The sequence below is a fragment of the Pteronotus mesoamericanus genome, unplaced genomic scaffold (genome assembly GCF_021234165.1).
Source record: "Pteronotus mesoamericanus isolate MK-2021 breed Mesoamerican mustached bat unplaced genomic scaffold, CSHL_Meso_final scaffold_54, whole genome shotgun sequence".
NCBI classification, from domain to species: domain Eukaryota; kingdom Metazoa; phylum Chordata; class Mammalia; order Chiroptera; family Mormoopidae; genus Pteronotus; species Pteronotus mesoamericanus.
The window spans coordinates 41,973,508-41,988,193 of record NW_026555321.1 but is presented as its reverse complement, the minus strand read 5'-3'; the positions used below and the strand labels follow the sequence as shown (position 1 = coordinate 41,988,193).

Here is a 14,686-nt window from a genome sequence, read left to right as displayed (position 1 = left end):
GAATCTCTCCAAGATGAAAGACAATTAATTCAATCCAAGATTCATTCTCTGGTATATTTTGCACCAAAAACGTAGCCAAGTCTTGCAAAAGCACATAGCCTAAATTAACTGATTTTAACCCTTTATGCAAAACAAGAGGAGGTGAGATAATAATATAAATTCATATTTATTTGGATCTGCATCCAAAAAGTATGGGAGCATATAGAAGACCCTTTAAAGATGAGTATCTGGAATGGAGGTAGGGAATACAGTGAGAAGTAGATGGAGAGACAAATAGGGGTGGGAAAAAGACTTTTATCACTTTTGCAATGAAAGTGTTGCCTATTTGAAACATTAAAAATATAATGAAATTGACTACCTTAAAGCTCTTCTTATGACAAAGCAAACTTGCTTAAAAATTCTACATTGTGCACATAATACATATTTGTTCATTCACTCATATGCCAGATCATTCATTTATTGACTATATGATCTTGAATCTAATCTATAATAAAGGAAAATGTTTCATTCTGCTGAGAATTTGGTAAAGAATTTGGTAAGATTAAGACTATATGATCTTGAATCTAATCTATAATAAAGGAAAATGTTTCATTCTGCTGAGAATTTGGTAAAGATTAAATGAGATAACCTATATATAAAGTTTTGTTCAGTGCTCAGGACATGGTATTTAATAAATGGTAGTTATTAGTATAATATAAAGAAGAATCTATCCTTGTAAATAAATCACTTGCCAAAGCTCAAGGGAAAAATTTGCAACAAATATGACAGCCACAGATTGATATCTTTAATATATAAAAAGCTTACAAAATGATAAGAACCATGCTAAGACCCCCCAATTCAACACTAAACAAAATAAATGAAAAGATTTCTCAGAGTAGAAGAGAATGACTAACAAACATAGGAAACATGTCCAACTTGACTACCAATGATAGAAATGAATATTATAACAAGAAATGCATTTTTAATGGACTTCTGAATTTGAAGAAGCTCTTAAAAAAAACAATTATAATGTTTGACCTTTCTAGAAAGCAGCCTGGAATTAAGCATCCAGGCTCTTTAAAAACCTCATGCCTTTTACCCCAGTAATTATACTTCCAGGAATAATCTGTTCCAAGAACAGAAGCAGAAATCTTGAAAGAATATTTCTAAAGATGTTCAATGATGTATTTAAATTAGGAAAAAAAATCTGCACTAACTTTAATGTCCATAGATAGAAACTTTATTACATAAATCACAATGTATCCAGACAACGGAATACTTTGCTGTTAAAAACGAGATCTTCATTCCTGGCTGGGGGCTCAGTTGGTTGGAGCACCGGCCCATACACCAAAAGGCTGTGGACTTGATCCCTGGTCAGGGCTTATACCTAGGTTGCAGGTTGATCCCAGGTCGGGGTGTGAAAGGGAGGCAACAAATCAATGTATCTCTCTCACATTGATATCTCTCTTTCTCCCTCTCCCTCCCTCCCTCTTTCTCTCCCCATTCCTCTCTCTCTAAAATCAATTTAAAAAAATCTTCGGGTGAGGATTTTTTAAAAATATGGGGTCTTCAAAGAATATTTAATAACAGGACAATGTTTATGTCATGATATCAAATGAAAACATAGGACCCAATTTTTTTATACTATTGTTTCCAATTCTGTTAAAAAAATGTTAACTATATAGAGATGAGGTGTGGAAAGAAGTGATCAGAATGAAAGCAATGTTGGAGAAAATCATTTTGGGGGTTATAGATGATTTATATTTTCTCTGTGTTACCTTTTCAAGATCTTCAAACTGTCTACAACTCTAACACAAAGAGCAAGCAGTATGAGATCAAGGAAGAGCTGGAAGGACCTGGTAGGAAAGGTGACGTTGCATAAACATCTGGATACTCAACACCTAACAGCTGGAGACAACGCAGAAAGCAGAAGCAAGGGCAGGGGGATAACCAAGCCTGACTTGACCTGAGAGTGAAGGGAGATGGGGTTGGAAAGGCAGCCTAACTCAGGAATTAGGACTTCCTCATTCCCAGGTAGAGCTCTGGGGCACTAATCCATGTATTTCATTTAATGGATACGTCCACTGGAAAACTTTATCTAGGCTTTGGAAACAGAAGCTAAAGAATCAATATTTTCAGTAACTTCAACTGATCCTCTCAACGAAAGAGTGGGAAGAACATTCCTTAAGCTACAAGGTCAGTTAAAAATTATGCGAGAGCAATGGCCCTGATAGAAAGCAAACAAACAAACCCAACTTCTTTGGTTTAAGGGTAATAGAGAAAAAATTACGTCTAAATTATAAATGTCACAAAGGCAGAGATTAGAAATGGCTGCAAGTATACAGAACAGAAACAAAGAGAAAAGTTAAATTGGGATAAACATGTCTCAGGAACAAGATCTTTCACAGATGAACAATGTTGATACAAAAGCCAAACTTTTTCTGTTTCAGGGACAGATGTCACTGAAGCCCCCCAAAAGCAACCTCCATGGGGCTCCTCTGTGAGAAAGACCCCCAGGGTCCAGACCTTTCATTTTACAAGTGCTGCCTTCTCTAGTTTACAGCAGCAACCCCTGAAGAAAAGTACTTATACACTTCTTTTTTCAGTTTGTTTGTTATTGTGGTAAAATATAGACAACATACAATTTACCATTTTAACCATTTAAGGGTACAATTCAGTGGCATTAAGTACATTCACAATATTGTACACCAATCATCATAACTATCCATTTACAGAACTTTTCATCATCCCAAATAATAGAAATTTGGTGTACATTAAAGAAAAACTCCACATTCCTTCCTGTCCCTAGGCCCCTGGTAATCTCCATTCTACTTTCTGTTTCTGAGTTTGGCCAGTCTAGGTACCTCACGTAAGCAGAATCACACAGTATTTGTCATTTTGTGTCTGGCTTATGTCACTTAGCATAAGGTTTTCAAGTTATCCATATTATAGAATGTGTCAGTACTTTATTCCTTTTCAAGGTGAAATAATATTCCTTTATACGGATATGCCACATTTAGTTATCCATTCATCAGCTGTTTCTACTTTTTGCATAATGCCGCTGTGAAAATCCATGAACAAGTTTTTGTGTGGACATACACGTTTTCAATTCTCTTAGGTAAATACCTAGGCAGGGAATTGCTGGGTCATTTAGTACCTTTTTTCTTTTAAGCCTTTTGAGGAACTGCAAGGCTTTTCCGAAGTGGCTACACCATTTTGCATTCCTATTAAGAGTATATGAGGGGTCCAATTTCTCCACACACATCATTGTTATATTTCAGAAAAACTTTTTAATTGAAGTATAAGTCATACTATAGAAAAATGCCCCAATTGCAAGTGTCCCTGGAGCACGGCCAGCCCATTTCCACAGGGACGTGGACTCTGACTGTTCCTGCAGGAGGAACTAAATGCTTTGCCATGAGACAACAGACCCACAACAGGCGGCGCCCTGGTCATTGCATGAGGGGCAGCTCTGACTCCAAAAGCCTTCTCCTGACACCCAAGGACACTGGGGGATGCGGACTGGGTAGCACGGAGGCTGCTTTCGGCATTGGCGCTGGAATCAGCCTTTCTGTAATCACACCTGCGCATGCAGCGCTAGCAATTGCAGCAGGACACATCACCTAACTGCATTCTCCATTCCAATTTGATTTAAGAAAAATGGCACTGGTGTGCGGAGGTCCATGGACCCCTGCGGGCACACGTGCGGCACACAACTCTGGCCTCTCCATGTTAGGTTTCATGGGAGGCCTGGCCCCAACGCACTCCTGCTGCTAGAGCGGCAAGGACACCAGCATTTAAACAGCTGGCGTCTCAGCTTTGTTAGTGCAGAGGTGGATCCTGGGTGAGTCTCCGAAAGGGTCACCACCTCCCCACCTCCCGAGAGAGAGTGAAAGAGGAAAACCTCCCTTCTGCTCAATTAGCTTCTTGTCAAGGATCAGAGCCTGACTGGCAGGTGGAAAATTCCACACTCTGATGAAACAAAAGGGAGCCAGAAAGGAGGGCAGATAAAGGGCACATGCCAAACTCCCTGCATTCTTCTCGCTGAGCACAGGAGGCAGTTCTAACTCCCCGAAGAATGAGTGAAACCTCAGTGTGCTTCCCTAGGGCACAAGGCAGAACCAGGTCTGTTCTGGTATTTCCTTCACCCCGGGACGCATATGAGGGAAGGGTGATTTTATTTAGTAAGTGGGCTATGCCATGAAAAGTCCCTGAAGCACATCATGAGAAAGCGCCTCTCTTTTCAACTGTTAAGTTTCTGATTCCCTCAAGGAGGAAGGCTCTGTTGGGGCTGCTACATCTTTCACACCCCGCATAGACTTTGCGCAAAAGAGAAAGGAGACACGGAGTCTTTGGTAGGTGGCGATATCTAGGCTAGAATTTAAGAACATTGTTTACTGGCATTCTGCTTATTTTTACTTTTTTATATTAATTTACTATGTATGGCAAGTATGGCAAGCTTTTCACTTAGGGTAATGATATTTACATTACTCTTAAAATAAATTAAGTTACAAAAAGTTACTTACTCTACAGATAACACAAGAGGAGAGGTGGTGTGCAGATAGGGCGAGCATCACAAAGATGGTTCAAGAACAACGGAAGGTTTGGAAAGGTCTTCTTTCTTTCTGCCACTTTACTAATACACAACTTTAGAATAAATCTGAAACCATCTGTCCCACCCATGTGCCTTCTCCAGGTCCTGCTCTTTCTAATTCACTTATCAGTACACATCACTGCACCTGTCAGCCCCGCACTGCATCAGAATCCAAGGACCAAGAAACTACCAAAGAAATTCCCTTAAATGTGCACAAGCCTTCCTTCAAAGAATCAGTGACTTTGGCAGTGAGGCTGGACTCCTGGGCAAAGATGCTATCAGAAACCTTGGAGAAGTTACCTGGTGAGAAGCTACCACCAATTCTACAGGAACACTCCCACAATTCAGAAACGGATGTCTTTCAACTTTTCTGTATGTTTGAGATATTTCACGACAAAATGTTGAACAACAACCAAAAGGACAAGCAGAGAAGATGACATTGTGATACCCCTGAAAACTTCAACTATAAAGTTAACTTACCAATAATAGATTTTTATCAGCGCTGAAGGCCACAGGAGAAACGAGGCCACAAATGCCAGGATTGGGATGGCCAGAGTCCCGCCCGCGATCACAAACATGTTAACCACATCAAGATCCATCCTGTTCTTCGATGCTGGCTGGCACCTGCAGGACTGAAGAGAGTGACAGTATTGAAACTCTGTCTCAAGAAAAAAATGGACGAATTAAAGGGAAAAAGAAAAGTGAAAGACCCAAGATGTATGAAAATAAGGAAGGAACAAAAGTAGGCAATTGCTTTAAAGAAACTGAACAAGCATGTCAACTACATGCAGTGAAGAATCCCTGGGAGGGTCCTGGATTTTATTCTAAGCTATAAAGGGAATTGTTAGGACAATTGGGAAAATCTTAGTAAGGACTGGATATTAGATGATATTATTGTATTGGTGATACAATTCTTGAGTGTGATAAGGAAATCGTGGTTACCTTTGCTTGCAGGAGAATGTTTCTGTTCTTAGGAGATGTCTGCTCAACTATTAGTGAAGTAGAGTGATATTTACTATTAACTTTTAAAAGTTGAGGAGGGGAAAAAAATTGTGTGCATATGTGTGTGTGTTGGTGGGAGAAGAGAGAAAAATAAAGCAAATACCCTGTATGGTGAAAAGTTGACTATTGGTCAATCCAGGTGAAGGTTACATGGTAACCTTCAACTCTTCTATAGGTTCTATAGGTTTCAAAATTTCCATAGCAATTTTTAAAGATTAAAAGTTAGGGAGGACCTTAAAAAAAGAACATTGCTCTTTTTTTCTTAAAACAAAAAATATTTCAAGTCCCATCATCTTCCCCAATAGTGAAAACAACTCTGTAAGGACCTGTAAACCAGCTGTGGCCCTTTGCCACCTGAGTCCCAGCCCCCTGTGTTAGGTGTGCATTTCACCAAATATTTAAAAAAAAAAGGAGACTTCTTCAAGATCATGGTCTTCCTTATATTTCCTGTGAAATGGAGATATCTTTCCCATATCCCTTCATCAACTGACATTATTTCGATTTTATAATGAATTCATAACGACACAGCATGACTTCACAACCACTGAGCATAGGGGTCGGCAAATTTTTTCTGTAAAGGGCCAGCTGATAAATATTTTAGCATTGTGTGCCACGGGGTTTCTGTCACAACTATTGGATCTGCCATAATAGTGAGAAAGCAGCCATACACAACCGGTAATGAGTAGGTATGACTGATTCTCAACAAAACTTTATTTAAAAAACAGGCTGCAAGCCAAATTTGACCTGCAGGCTATAATTTGCCAACCCTTGATACAACACACCAAATACACAAGAGGGTGTTATCCCCTGTTTTATAGGCTGATGAAACTGAGAAGTTAAGTAACTTGCTCAAGGTCACTCAGCTCTAGTAGAGTCAGAATTGTAAAACAGGTTTCTGGATTGGGCTCACTCCCGCTGCAACAAGCTCCACTTTGTCTAATTGTTTCCAAATGGCCTTTTCTCAATTCTTTATAACATCTTTGATGTTAAATACCCACACCTGTCACCCTAATTTCTCCATGAAGATGTGGCAGCTCCATTTAGATGTCTTGTCTTTTTCAGGAGTTTGGCAAATCAAGCCCCTCACGGCCTAGGAGACAGACGCATGTGTAGGTGGGGCAGATGGTTCTTTCAGTTTTACACACACACTTTATCTGGCTTCAGTCCTGAGTCTACAGCAACGAAAGCTGCCACCTCCTCCGGGGCTGAAGTGGTGCCTGTGTTTCTGATTCAATGCCCTCTCAGTTTCTCGACTACGGTGAACACTTTTCCAGTACACTTAAATCATTGGCCCGTTTTTCCTTCTAGAACCAGAGCTCTGTGAAGGAAGGGATAATTATATATGTTCTTTCTCAGTGCCTAGCACAAGCACAAGACACAAATAAGATGCAAATGAATTAATAAAAAAGCAAAGTTACAGAATGGGCTTAATGCCGTTTGTGTTAGGGACAACTATTCCCAAGGACGCTATGAGACTTTTTTCCTTTTTCTGTAATTACAAAACTCCCCAGAGGAGTTACCTATTTAATGCTGAGTACAATTTACATCGCTAAAAGGCCTCACCATCAAGGGGTAAGCAAATTACTTGCAAAGTGAAGGGAACTTTACAAATGTTTGAACATTGTTGGCCACAAAAGAGTTGATGAAGATGGGAACTGCAAGGCTTCAAGAGGACTTTTCCACATCACACAACGTCCTTAAAAACTGTGGAGGGTCACCAGGAATTCCGATGCCTGAGCTTGCAGGGAGTTAATGACCTGATGTTCCTTCAGACTAGGAATTAGGACCTTTTATGCCCAAAACCATATATATCACAGACTCTGAAACTGGAGAAGGCAGCCCCATCATAAAGTATGACCACAAAAAAGAAACCTTGTAGCTTTGCCGAAGCCTGCTATGGATGCCAGTCAGTTTGGGGGAAGGTTGTATCTGGCTCCATCCTCCAAGGTCACCTGGGTGATAAATGGTAATGACCTACACTTCATTCTAATCCTATAGGTGTCCCTGGTTTCATGCCACCTTTGCCTTCTTTCAGTGCTTGCTGTAAGCAGACATTTATTTTGCAAATAATATGCTAAATTTACAAGTTATGAGTGAGCGTATTCCCTTATTCCTACTGGTGTGTTTTGAAAACTATCCAGTGTTGCTTACAATTTTTTCCTTTGATTCTGCAATATGGTAATTCTTGCCCTGGCTGGTACGGCTCAGTTGGTGGGAGCACCGTCCTGCAACCAAAAGGTTGTAGGTTCAATTCCCAGTCAGAGCACAAACCTAAGTTGTGGGTTTGATCCTGGGTCTGGGTGCCTATGACCCCCAGTCCAGGCACTTGGAGGAGGCAACCAATCAGTGTCTCTCTCTTTACCTTCCCTTCTCTCTCTAAAAGCAATTTAAAAAAACTGTCCTCAGGTGAGGATGAAAAAAATTGAAAAAAAATTCTTTCCACACTGTTTTCCACTAGGAAAACATACATTCTTTTTTTTTCTTGTGAATTTGTTTTTATTAAGACGTAGAGGATGGGTCACTGCGGGCGGTTCTGCCCCACCAGGGCCCTGTCCGTTCTCTTCTTCTAGGAGGAGCTTTTAGAGCTTCTTCTTTCTCTTAGAGCTGCTGCTCTAGCTGCCAGTAGCTTCTTCAGGTCCACTGCCGAGTGGCTTCTCCTTCGAAGAGCATGTCCTCTTTTTGCGGGGGACACTCCTATTTCTTGCTTCTTCAGGGTTACCAACTGGTTCCTATTTGGGGAAACAGTTCTTCCTCTTGGGAAGACTTCCACTGCCAGCTGTCTCCTCAAGATCACTACCAACCAGCTTCTCCTTGTAAGATTTCCTTTTCTTGGGTTTGGATAAAGAGACAGGTGGGTCTTCCATTCTATTCTCCTGAGGAGCCTCGTGGAGCTTTTGCTTTTTCTTCTTTTGGGGTTTTTCATTTGTCCCCTCACAATCCTCTGGTGTACTACTGCTGTTAGAAAAATACTACATTCTTGAAATCTGAGTATAATATGCCAGCTCTTAAATACTGTTGCATCTACCCAGTACTGATTTCTGAAACTAGGTTCTTATAAAGACTAATTGACTCCTCAAAACTATCACTAATGATCAACATCTGAAAAAGACACAAAGATAATAAGATTGTCTTGTGCAGAAGCCCCAGGACTGATGAGATGGAATAATTCAAGAAATGGACAGTTCTAACTCCTTGTAATATACATACATATATATATATTTTTTTAAATCTTTTATTTATTGATTTGAGAGAGAGAGAGTGAGAGAGAGAGGAAGGGAGAGAGGGAAAGAGAAACATCAGCCTATTGCTCCACCCATCCATGCATTTGTTCATTGACTACTGCCTAGGCCCTGACCTGCAACCTTGGCACATCAGGCGGACCCTCTAACCAACTTACCTACCTGGCCAGGGCTAACTACTTATCATATATATCTTCTCCATCCCAGAAGAAAATCACACTGAAGTTTCCAACCAGGATGTTGAGCTTGGTCAGTCATCACTGAAAATGCGGCATGGCCCCCAGGATGACTGCCACAAGGTGCGTGCCTCTGCCCTCCTGGCCTGATGGTCTGCCCCTCACTCTGGCCAAACCCATTCCTCCTCTGCACTTTGCAGCTCTGAGTGCCCTGCTGTTGAAACAAGCCATGGCTGTGGGTTCTGAGATGCTCTCCTCTCTCTCTCCCCTGGATATTCCCATGATGCTCTCTTCTCCATCCTCCTTGAAGACCTCTCCATTCCTATGTCCTCCATCACTCCCTCCCGCAGGGAATTAGAAAAGCATCATACTTTGCCAGGACCTTCCACACTTTTCCAAAAGCCTACCTGACCACTCTAATGACCCAAGAGTCCTACAATGTCTCAGACACATCTCTTCCTATTCCTCTGACTCACTCATTTCTGCCAACAGTATCCCCACCAGTCCAGCCTCCCAGACTCTGGTGAACCTTCCACTCTTCCCATTTGCACTCCTGTTATGCAGTAGTGGAGAGCTGCCAGCACTAGAGCCAACTTGACTAAAAAGTCACACTATTTAACATGTGACTATTTAAACTTAAACACACCTCAAAGTTCAGTTCTTCAGTAACACCCAGCACAGGCGATTGGTTCATAGCCACATATGAACAGAAGCTACTCTACTGGCCAGCACAACTTTAGAGGGTTTACATCCTCAAAGCCTCTTACAATCAATTCTTTATGCCACTTTGGTTCAACATTTACTAGGAATGTTGGGTGGGATGAAAAATTCCCACCAGGTGTGAGACTTTGTATGAGTCAGACCACACACAGGTCCCTCAGCCATCATACTACATCCAGGTCCTCACTTCTTGCTCCCATTTGTACAAAGGTTGCCCTTTCACAGTGCAGTTCTTTCGTTACCAGCAGCCAGAGGAATCTTCACAATTCCCTCTGGGGATGCAGCTGCGCTGGTGAACACTGACCACTGGCAGGATCCCAGCTCAATTTCCTGCTCTGGACGGCCACAGCTCCGCCCGCAGCCCTCATAACCAACTCCTGCCCCCAGGCAAGCCCCGCACAGCCTCATGTTTTGTTTTTCTTCATGCTGTCCCCTTCCTGTGGAGCACACTCAGGTCCACCCTGCCTCCGCAGCTGATTCGGGTGTCCCACTCTCCAGGAAAGCGCCCTGGTCCGCACAGGTCCAGGTCTTCTAAACTCCCTCCAAAGTCAGAGCGCTGCCCCTGGCAAAGTCATTGACATGTGCTTGTAGGAGGCTTTTGGGTGCACATGTGAGCTTTGAAAACCTTCTGGGGCCCAAATCCCTCCCACCAGTCTTACTGAACCAGAGTAATCATCTACCACGTACAGAAGTTTTGAGGGAGCTTACAGAGGACCCCAGGCTTATTACAAACTGCTTCTCTTTTTTCTTTATGTAATTTACGGCTTTAAAAATTCATACTCACTACGGTTTAAAGAGCACAGCCTTCTTCTCCAACTGCTACTAGTTCTGGCAGAAGATGAAATGAGATTCTGAAATCACAAAAAAAGAAAATGACAAAGCATTAAATCATAATTGGAAATAGGAACTAAGTGTTAACAGCCAGAAAACTGCTGGCTTTGCTGGAGGTCCAGAGCTCTCCTTTATGGCACATGCAAAATACAACAACCTGTGGTACAGTGACGTCTGATTCAAGTCACTTCCCCAGCAAGTTAAGCAACTTGCATAAAGGCCAGGGCTTGTCAGTAATAGGAGAAGAAGAAGGAGGTCAAAGAAGATACCTGTGCTGCAGGGATGCAACCCGGGTGTGAGGTGACGACCGACGGTTGTGCGGGCGAGAAAGGCATCACTGGGAGCAGGGAGGCTGGGGCCGGAGGGGGTGGTCTCTGAGGGCTACACACTTAACTGAGACCCTCAAATAACAGGATAAAACTCTCCTTCTCCATTTGAGATTAGGGTTTACCTAGAAGTTGTGCTCAGAAAGAAATGAGAGGAAGGTGGCAGCCAAAGTGCAAATGAGAATAGTATTGCTACTAGAGTGACTAGGGAGAGGGGACCACACAGCTCCAACCGAGGGCTGGACAGAGCAGAGACGCTGGCAAGGGCCCCACGGCAGGAGAATGGGAGGCAGGCAAGCGGGGAGGGGTTGGTCCACCCACAAACCACAAATTATTTCAGAGGATCAGAGAGTTAAACATAAAGAGATGACTCTGGAAGTTCTAGAAGAAAACATGAGAACTCTTAAAATATCTTCATGGGCAAAGCCTTTCTCAGTAAGATATAAAACCAGAGGCCATAACAAAAAGATTAATAATCTGATAGCATAAAAATGTTTTTAAATGTCCACATGGAAAAGAAATTATAAACAAGGTTAAAATGTATCGATACATATCAGAGACAACAGACTAATTTCCTTAATGCACAAAGGGTTCCTACAAATCAATATAAACATCAATAAAGTCCAATAGAAAAATGGACAAATGATCTGAATAATTTACCATAAAGACAAATGACTCTTAAAAATATAAAAAAGATGCTCAATTTCATTTACAATAAGAGGTATGCAAATTAAATCTATAAGGTAATAGTAATGTTCATTTATCGTGCTGGAAAGAATGAGAAGTTTAATAACAGTCTGTGCTGTAGAGACTGTGGGGGAATGAGGCTCTCATACAATGTACCAATTTACACACCCATCGACAAATCCTATAGATGAGAATTAGGCAAAATCTGCAGCAATGTTACATGCCCATATCCTTGACCTAACAACCTCACTTCTAGGAATTTATGGTTCTAACTAACTGAACAAGTGTGAAAATATGTTTTTGCAAGGTTATTTGCTACAGTATCACTTACTATAGCAAAAAATTGGAAATAAACTCATGCACCCACCTATAGGGAACATGTTACATAAATGATGGTATAACTTTACTACAAAGTATAATGTATAGCCATTATACTTTTACAAATAAAATTAAATGTAAGCCATTATAATAATGAAGCAGTTCTATTTGTCTCTATGGTTCATAACCTCCAAGGTACATTGTTAGTTCAGAAAAAACAAGGAACAGAAGAGAATGGACGGAATAGCACCTCTTGCATTGAGCAGGAGACAAAAAGAAATGTATACATTGTGCTTATGTATGTGTGAAACATTTCTGAATACACAAGAAACTGGTAACCATGGCTGGCACTGGGAAGGGAAACTGAGGGACTAAGGGCAGGGATAAGGGGGACTTTTCACTGATACCCTTTTGTACCTTTTGAATTGCTACCATGTGCATGTATAGGGCTTTCCCTATTTAATTAAAAAACAAACTTCTCAAATAAAATGGTCAATCCTATGTTGTCCAATACAGTAGCCACTAAGCCACACATGGCTGTTTAAATTTAAATTGATAAAAAGTAAGTAAAATTTAAAATTCAGTTCTTCGGCTGCACTAGACACATTTCAAGTGCTCAACAGCCACATGCAGTTAGTGGCTATCATACGCCACAGCAACAACGTAGAAATTTTCATTATCACAGTAAGTTCTGCTGGCCAGTCATGGATCATATACTTGCTGCAAAGGCCTGTTAGAGAGAGCAACCAAACCTTAATTGCTTCTCATGTCAAGGGAGGAAATACAAATGTGAATGCTGAAAATCGCTCTCTTTATATCCAAGCTAGAGGGCCCGGCTGCCAATAATATAACGAAGACTGGGGGCTCCAGCCCCGTGTAACTGCCCAAAGGTTAAGTCAGCTTGGCAGAAATTTTAGTCCCTAAGGGTCAAAGTCCAGCATTATAAGATAGAAGATAAAACTTCCTGTCCAGGAACCACACATGGTTCCATAAAACAGAAATTCATATCTCCTTTGAGGATCTGGGAGAGGTGCTTATCAGAGGAGTCACTCTGGTCTGCTTCCTACCAAAGCACTAGCAGCTAGTTCCCCAGGGGGTTCCTGCTCAAGAGCCAGCCAAGCCCATAACCCCTTCCCCTGCTTCTGCCACCTGAGGCAGCACTGTGGGCAAGGAAACAGCCTAGCCAGGCCAGTCCTGTGGGCAAACAGAGAACTAGGAAATCCTGCCACTCAATCCTCTGGAAAGCCAGAAAGATCAATCAAGGATTCACCTGAAAGGCAGGTGGCTCGCTATCCTGCCATGTTATCTTCTAAAAGAATCATACTGGCCAAGGTCCTGGCCTGGTAGCTCAGCTGGTGAGAGCATCAAACCATATATGAAGGTTGCAGGCTTGATCTCCAATCAGGGCACATACAAGAGTCAACCAGTGAATGCATAAATAAGTGGAACAACAAATTGATGTTTCTCTCTCTCTCTCTCTCTCCCTCCTGCCATCTTTCCTCTCTTCTCCTCTCTCTAAAAAGTCAATAATTTTTTTTTAAAGAATTGTACTGGCAACACCTGCCCTGCCATGCCCTAGCCCAGCACCTTCAAAACATCAGCCTCTGCATTCACGACATGGGCTATAGTGATCATCTGAAATAACTACTTGCTTGAAATCACATCTAAACCCAAGAAAACCCTGCAAGAAATACCAGCCTGTCTCTTGCTGGAGAAAAGAGAAGTCAAAAAGCACTTGACCTTTTACCTCCAAGGATCCCAAAGTCTTCAGGCTTTCAGGGAGCCTAGAACAAGCTTTTAGTAAATGAATCAGTATGAATAAATGTATGTACTTCATCAGTGAAGGTCACCTCTCAAAGGTAAAGTGCTAGAAAGAGCACCACGTAAGTGAGAATTTTCCACATGGCTGAAAGGAGTTAAAATAGCCCTCCACATGAGTGTGCAACAGCAGTGGGCCTAAAATAGAACCTTGGCATCCAAAAACATTCTCCCCATGCCCAAATCTGCTCTCCTAAGTAAACGGAAAAGCAAGGATCAAAAGGGTTTTGTGTTGGGAACCATCCTGCCCAGATTTAGGGACCGTAGCTTCGCTGACAGGCGAGAAGGCCCCAAGGCTGGAGCTGAGCAAGGAGGCCTTGGGAAAAGAGGCCACCGAGAAGACAAAACCTGTCCCCCTGGCAGGGGCGCAGCCCCGGCCTCCCTCACATCACCCTGCTTGGCCCTGGAGGATGGCTGCTTAGTCAATGATGGGTAAGACCCCTCGATGGCAGGGGCAACCCAAGACAGGCACAGTAACATAGGGACCATCACGGAAGGACTTGGGGGACATGGAGAAGGAGCAAAAGACCCTCACCCCTCAGCTTTGTCATGGCCAGAGTCCTCATTCCATCTGAAAGAAGGCTCATCTCTTGGCTGCTCTGCTCCACCCTCCTGGCTCAGGCTTGAAACAATACTAAAGGCAGGTACAGCCCTAAATTGGATCAGGTGGTTCCTGGGGACAATTAGGCTTGGAAAAGGAATCCATTATATCCTATAAAACTTACTTTGCTCAGAATGCCCTGGAGTTAATGAGTACTGATGTTTGGGGTGGAGCATAGGATGTGATCAGTTTCCCAGGTTTCAGGGCTGAATGGGCATCACCCTGTCTACCAGACCCTGACTTGAGGCAAATCTCTGTGTCCCTTCAATTGTTACCTATGATCTCTACCTGTTTTCTGTAAACATAGCCTTTTGACATTGATGAGCTTTGCATCCATGCTGTATACCACCCTCCCCCCTCTCCGCTCCCCCCATATAAAGTTCTCAATAGAAGCC

General features: G+C 42.2%; 1 protein-coding gene across 1 annotated transcript in view; it reads right to left on the bottom strand.

Moving 5' to 3' along the window:
* ABHD6 (abhydrolase domain containing 6, acylglycerol lipase) overlaps positions 1 to 14,686 on the bottom strand; it is a 42,195-nt gene that overhangs the window by 18,608 nt on the left and 8,901 nt on the right. The window contains exons 2-3 of the mRNA XM_054595882.1: positions 10,495 to 10,561; positions 5,054 to 5,205 (exon numbers count right to left, since the gene is read on the bottom strand). Of these exons, the coding sequence (XP_054451857.1) occupies positions 5,054 to 5,172 (119 nt within the window). The 5' untranslated portion in view covers positions 5,173 to 5,205; positions 10,495 to 10,561. The remainder of the gene's footprint in view (positions 1 to 5,053; positions 5,206 to 10,494; positions 10,562 to 14,686) is intronic.